This window comes from Chinchilla lanigera, unplaced genomic scaffold (assembly GCF_000276665.1).
Source record: "Chinchilla lanigera isolate Chin_1 unplaced genomic scaffold, ChiLan1.0 scaffold00002, whole genome shotgun sequence".
Classification (NCBI taxonomy): domain Eukaryota; kingdom Metazoa; phylum Chordata; class Mammalia; order Rodentia; family Chinchillidae; genus Chinchilla; species Chinchilla lanigera.
In genome coordinates, this window is record NW_004955403.1 from 36365591 (window position 1) to 36372543 (window position 6953).

The window sequence follows — 6953 nt, forward strand, 5'->3', positions numbered from 1 at the left end:
GTATAGTATTTTGTCTCAGCAATGAGAAAAGTCTCTAAGACACTAAAGAACCTATGGACTATGCATCTGGAAATCCAAAAGGCAGAATTATAAATTAAACGGTACTATTTTCCTTTAGTAAAGTTTATTCTTATTTTGGGAGATGTTCCATTTTGGTGTGTTCTTTCTTTACTTGCTTTCTTATATGCTTAAATATGCTTCACACAAGTTCTCTCTGCTTTTGTGTGTGAACAGAGTCAGACAGTCAAAACTATATAGAATGCATTTGCAGGTGCAATATGACATGAAAATATAAAATAATTTGTGTTGTGGATGAAATATAAAATAATAATCATGAGAGTTATAAGAATCAAAAAATTCCTGGCAATCTCCTATGGCTCTATCTCTGTATTTTAGTAGACACCCATGGCATTCTGCCCAGTTAATATCAAACTCAACTTTTCATTGCCTATGTCAACCTTAGATGAACACAGATCGAATTTTTAAAGTTTTGATCAACTTTCCAAAATCACATTCTAATTTCATTAATAATTCTTATCTCTTTTCTATTTTAGGCCTTCCAGAGATTAGCCCAAGTTATAAAAGAATCTTTGTGAAGAAATCCAACTAACCGCAGTATACATGGATTTTTCAGATTAATTATTTCCACATTTTCTCTGTAGGAAACAATTATTGATGTTTGTCTTATGAAGCGATATCAAACATATCCTATATGCATCTGTAGTAGTTTAACTGGACAACTTTTTAAGTGCCTTTAAATCTATCAGATTGCAGAAATGTATTTGTAAGCCACTTAGGCTTGTCACTTTTTTAATCTGCAAAAAATTATTTTTATCTTAGATTTTACTGTAAAGAACTCTTAGGTGCCTTATAAGGTGCTGTAAATTTTCAGTGAAACTAATACTTTACATTATATTATTTTAAGAAAATAATTAAATTCGGGAAGCAGCCAGAGTGTTCGCAGAGTTTGGCGTTTCTAGACACTGATCCGTGGTGTGCGGAGGATGCCTCGTGGAAGCCAAAGCCGCACTTCCCGCGTGCCCTCTAAGGCCAGCCGGGCCCCTGAGATGCGGGCTGTGCCCTGGCCAGCGCCCAGACCAGCCCCAGCGGCCGGGGCCCCGGTGGTGGCCCCACCATCCGCTGTGGGCTCACTGCTGCTGCGCCCCGGCAGCCTGGTCTGATGGCCCAGATGGCCACCGCTGCAGCAGGCGTGGCTGTGGGCTCCGACGTGGGGCACACGCTGGGCCACGCCATCACTGGCGGCCTGGGCGAGGGAGGCAGTGGTGAGCCCGCCAGGCCTGACATCACTTACTAGGAGCCTCAGGGAGCCCAGCTGCAGCAGCGGGAGGCCCGGGGCCCCTGCTACTTTGAGATCAAGCAGTTTCTGGAGTGTGCACAGAACCAGCCCGACGCGAAGCTCTCCGAAGGTTTCAACGAAGTGCTGAGGTAGTGCAGGATGGCGAATGGCCTCTAGGCAGGAAGTTCACACGGGAGGACTGGGACATCGACCCACATCCACCCGACCAAGTTTCTTTAGCGCGGAAGTGTTATTCATATCAGAAGTGTAAAACCATTCAGTTCGACCTCTCCCTGTAGCTTCAGCGCTTGAGAACGGCCATGGAAGAGGGTGTTCCCACCACACAGATGGGCTAGACTGGGGACACGTGTGGCCTCCTTAAGCCAGCGGTTGTGATGTTATTAGTTAATTAGAATAAAGTTAATTTTGTCCAAGGGAAAAAAAATGAAAATAATTAAATTCAAAATGGTATATAATGTATACTTTTTCTAGGAAAATTTAATAAGACCCTATTGCAAAATTAATCGTTATAATTTAGCCAGGGCAAATGAGTTTTTAGTAAAAATACCAGTTAGTATGTTAAGGTGTAGAAATCTGTTTCAAGTAAAATGTCTGAAACCAAACATACCTACAGCCATCAGACATTAATTCTAAGGAGGAGAGATCATGGGGTTTGGAAAGTTTATTACATTGTATTTTCATAACACTACGTAATTTACAAAAGCACATTCTTACTGGCTATGTAATTGAAATCTACTACATCCCTTTGAATTATTAGGACATACTCTGTTAATGATTTTCCTCTCATTTTTGGAGTCTTTATTTTCCCATCTGACTATTAAAATAATGTATGCTTATCTAAATTTGCAAACTACCCAGAAAGCATAAGACATAAATTAAAAGCCACGTTCTTTCTCATCTCCCCTTGTAACTGCTGTCAGAATCTATCATTCTTCCTTTAAAATATTTTATATGCATATACATGTCCTATCTGACAGGACACTGAGCTCATTGTCACAGTGTACTGTACATACCCTTTACTCGTTTTCTATTACTATTTAATGGATTACCAGTATTTCAAGATCCACTCATTGTAAACTTACAAGTTCCTTTGAGGAATTAGGACAATTATGTCATTGTTATTTATTCCATCCCTTGCGTATATGAACATCTCCATTATCAATTGTTTTCTGAGTTGGAGGCATTACCCCCACAAACCTAACAATTACTCTGCTTTCTTACCATAGCATAATTCCTTGCTAATGCCAAGTAAAGATTATGGTACTATGGATTTTCCTGTAAGGAAAGGGAAGACTTTAAGATAACAGGAATACAGGGAAAAGGGGTGAGAAAAAAGCGTTTATACTGGCAGGGAAGTCTTGATCATGATCTTGAGAAAATCATTCACATCTCAAGTTCCTTCCATCAGCTACTGGGCAAAAACTTCCCTAGTTATCTTTACCTTATGGTCTCCAACATGTGGAGTGTTATTAGGAGCATGGTTCTTGCAGCTAATATTTCAAAAAGGGTCAACCTGTGTTTTCCAGTGAGAGTGGATCTGATTGCTATTAAAGTTAACGAGTATACCCTTAGAGAAGGTAATCCAGTTGATTCAATTAACAGTACCAGTTTCACTTTTGAAAGAGCCATTTGTCCTTTCAACCTTTCCAAATGCCTGGAGGCAATAGGAGTGATAGTAATGCCATCATGTGGGTAACATCTCATAGAGCTGCTTGACAATTTGTCCAGTTAATGGATTGCTTTGCTGCCAGAGATTTCTCCAGGAATGCCGCAGAAAAGAAACACATTTCTTAATAACTTCTGAGCTGCCATTACAACTTCTCAGCTGCCATTCCCTGCATTGAGAAAGCCTCCTTACAGGAAATAAGCAGACCATTAGAAGAACAAACTGACAGCCCACTGACAGTAACAGCTGAGTGAAGTCCATCTACAGATGATCAAAATATGAAAAAAACATGAGTTCCTTAAAACCAGCTGAAAATGTCAGGTGAAATATGATACCTAAGATTTTATCTTCCTAGGTCAGTGGTGGCGAACCTATGGCATGTGTGCCATGGTGAGCATGCAAAGCCCTCTCTGTGGGCATGTGAGCCAAGTTGCCCCAGCAGCTGAGCATGAATAACAGTTTTGTTTTGTTTTTTTTTCTAAACTAAAACCTCAATGTTCATATTTAGTTGCAGTCTTGACATTTTGTGATAAATAAGTGGGTTTTGGGTTGCAGTTTGGACACTCAGTTTCTGAAAAGTTCACCATCGCTCTTCCAGGATTATGAGTTTGGCAAACCTAATATTCATTATAAACCATGTTATCATTAAGAGCTGTCACCCCAGCAATTTAGATCATCTCGTCTCTGCGGTGACAAGTTTCAGGGTACAGAACTCTTAATAATGGGAGCTTCAGGGACTCAAGGAAGATCAGGTAGTTATCTAAGCCCTCTATGAGTCTGCACTCAGCACCAAATTTACTTCCTTTCAGATGCCAGCTTTGTTTTTCCAAGTCAGGTGTATTGCACTGATTATTAAATATGTCATCGAGGAGAGGTAACTTGCATCCATGTTATGGGGCTCACTCAAATTGCCTGTTCTCACAATTTTAGCACTAGGTGAAATAGCACTAGCATAAATATTTGCCAGGAATTTCCTTTATATTCAGGATCAGTTTTACAGCTAGAGGCTTCAGTCTTCATAATGACCATTTGTGACAGCCAAAGGATAGCAGATGGAGTGTTCTCATGTGGGGCTCCAGCTAGCAATGAGAAACACTTTGTTTCTATAACAAAATGACTGACTAGTTGAAAAGCATATATACTCTCTATATAAGTTTTTACTGATTAGGTAAATGACAGGCTTGAGTGACAGCCAGCTCTGAAGGTTGACCTGACTTGACTAGGGGAAGGGTTTCCTTTTCTACTGACGCACCTTGGTTATAGGAGCAGACCCTACCCATATTTTCCTTCTTAGTTTTTGTCATAAGCCCCATCAACAAAGTAATCCATGACTATCCAATGGAGCCTCTCACAAATCAACACAAGCAAGCCACTATTTCTGATCCTAAACTCACATGACTGTGGTTTTCTTCAGGTATAAGTAGTAGAGTAGCAAGGTTAAGTAAGTTCACAACATTTTAGACAGACATGAGAAAGAGGAGAATTTCACTTATGAGTATTAGGCTACTTGCTGAGAAATGTTAAGATTTACAGGAATTTAACAAATTTTCCACAGTGTGGAGGGTTTCCCAATAAAGTTACTTCCTTAAAACCAGCTCACATTAAACCTCTACCTACCGGGCTGCTACCACTGCTTTTAAATATTTAGGACATGCCTCAGCTTTTGGGTCTAATTGCAGGCTATAATATGCTACGAGCTTATGTTTTCCCAAGGTTCCTGGGTAAGAACCCTGAATGCCTGATTGTTACATTCATCCACAAACAAGGTAAAAGATTTAGCATAATTTGAAATCCCCAATGCTGAAGGCTGTTCTAAGGCCTGTTTCTTTTAGCGAAAGCTTGCTGATGACTGTCTTCCCAAGGTTCATGGCTCCGGAATGTCACTTCTAGCAAGCTTGTGTATTAGTGAGGGAAAAGTGGGGGACCCAGGACCTGCAGTGTCCTACAAATCCAAGAAAACATCTTAATTGTCTTTTGGGTGTAGGCCAGGGAAAACTGAATAGTTTTTATTCTCTCAAGTGGCAAGGAAATCTCTTCCACATTCAGGTCATGTCCTAAATAGTGAAACTCTTCCCTTGAAAACTGAAGATTTCCCATGGAAATCTTATAACCTTGTGTGCAACTTGCTGAAAAAGGCAGGTTGAGTTGATTTCAGAGCAGCGTTTATTGGGGGAGTATAATTTTTGATCATCTACATACTGAAGGAGAGCAGAATTTCAAAGAAACTGCAAAGTTGCTCAGTCCCAATGCAATGGCTATGAAAAACAAGGAGCTTCAGTGAGCCCTTGTGGCACTACAGCCCAGGTGGACTGTTGACATTTCCAGTACAAACAAACAAGCACTGACTCTCTTTCTCAACAGAAATTAAAGAAAGCTGAGCAAAGGTCTATTACTATGCACCCTTTCAGCTTTTTGGTCTGTGTATTTTATATTTTGGCTATTTTATTATTTTATTATTTTTTTATTATTTTATGCCAATATAGATGGTACAAATAAGTCTTCAGAGAAATAGTATGAATACCAAATGCAAACAATATTATAATATATATGATTTATGCTTCCATATTTAAAGCACAGATCACGATACAGATATTGGTATTGAAGAGAAGTTAGTTTATAGAATAGACATTGGAAATAATGTGGCATAACCTCACAAGGTACCTCAGTAGACACAGAGTAATTTTCCATTATTAGGACTCTCTCATGACAGCTTCTGCTTCCTCTGATGGCTGTTTTCGGCTCTCTCCCTCTGCTTTCTGTGTGAGTGTGTGTGTGTGTGTGTGTGTGTGTGTGTGTATTCAATTGCTGATCATGAGAAATAGCTTTGTAAGTTTCAGTCCTTGGGTTTTTAGAAATTCTTTGTTAAATGTTTTTCAGGAATGGGTCTAATTTTTAGCTTAAAGAGGAACAAATAAATAACTCTTCTAGCAGAGTGGTGGTGAATGCCTCGTACCCCAGTACTCTGGGAGCCTCTGGCATGAGGATTGCAAATTCAAGCCCAGCCTAGGTAATTATCAACTTTAATGAGAGCCCATCTCAAAAAATTAAAAAACCGTGGGATATAGCTCAGTGCTGAGGCCCTGGATTCAGTCCCCAATACTACCAGAAATGAATAAATGAATGAATGAATGAATGAATGAATGAATGAATGAATGAACAAATAAATAGGAAAAAACAAGTAACTGTTCTGACAAGATATTCATAATTCTTTTAGATACATGGGTAGCAATTGTTTTGTAGAAGTATTTACTAAAGATTGCTTTTTCCTCAATGATATCTAATTTTAAAAACTCCAAACATGATATAGTTTTGTAAAAGAGCCTTTGGCTGCCCTCTCAGCGTTGTCTGATTTTTTTTGCTTTTTTGCACTATACGTGTGTGTACACACATACATGTACACATATATGCACCCATAATTAAGTGTTTTTATTTAATTTTATCTTGTTCTTAGGGTGAGGTGGAGGAGTATGAAGGTAGAAAGAGGAACAAGGCTGGGCATGGTGGCACACACCTGTAATCCCAGCACTCGGGAGGATGAGGCAGGAGGATCGTTTCAAGTCTGAGATCAGCCTAGGCTACAAAATGAACTCAAGTCCAGCCTGAACTGCATAGCGAGACCCTGTCTCAAAAAGACAAAAAAAAAAAAGAAAGAAAAGAAAAAAGAACAAGGAGAAAGTGTGGTCAAGGGAGGGAAGTATATGAGATGGCCTGTTTTTGCTGAACTCTAGGTTACAGCCTGCTAGTCCTGAATGCCTTTTAATAGGATGAACAGAAAATCCACCTGTTCCGGTTGCTATGTGAATGTGAATCTTTTTTGTTATCTACTAGAAAAGAGAACTCAAAAATAGTCAGCCCTGTCGTATGCGTGAGCACTTTAAGTATTAGTAGATATCATTCTGTTTTCTCCTGATGAGCTTAGCCTCTTTACTTGATAGTTCGTTGCACAAGTGTGAATGTATATGCAGAGAT

General features: G+C 39.5%; 1 protein-coding gene and 1 pseudogene across 3 annotated transcripts in view; both read left to right on the forward strand.

Moving 5' to 3' along the window:
* The window catches only part of LOC102027805 (kynurenine/alpha-aminoadipate aminotransferase, mitochondrial-like), a 102986-nt gene extending 102032 nt beyond the window's left edge, over positions 1-954 (forward strand). For all 3 annotated transcript variants that reach the window (XM_005373545.2, XM_013513331.1, XM_013513326.1), the window contains one exon: positions 555-954. In XM_005373545.2, coding sequence (XP_005373602.1) covers positions 555-596 — 42 coding nt within the window. In that variant the 3' untranslated portion in view covers positions 597-954. The remainder of the gene's footprint in view (positions 1-554) is intronic.
* A 25-nt stretch (positions 955-979) lies between these two features.
* LOC102027477 lies at positions 980-2228 on the forward strand (annotated as a pseudogene).
* The last annotated feature ends 4725 nt before the right edge of the window (positions 2229-6953 follow it).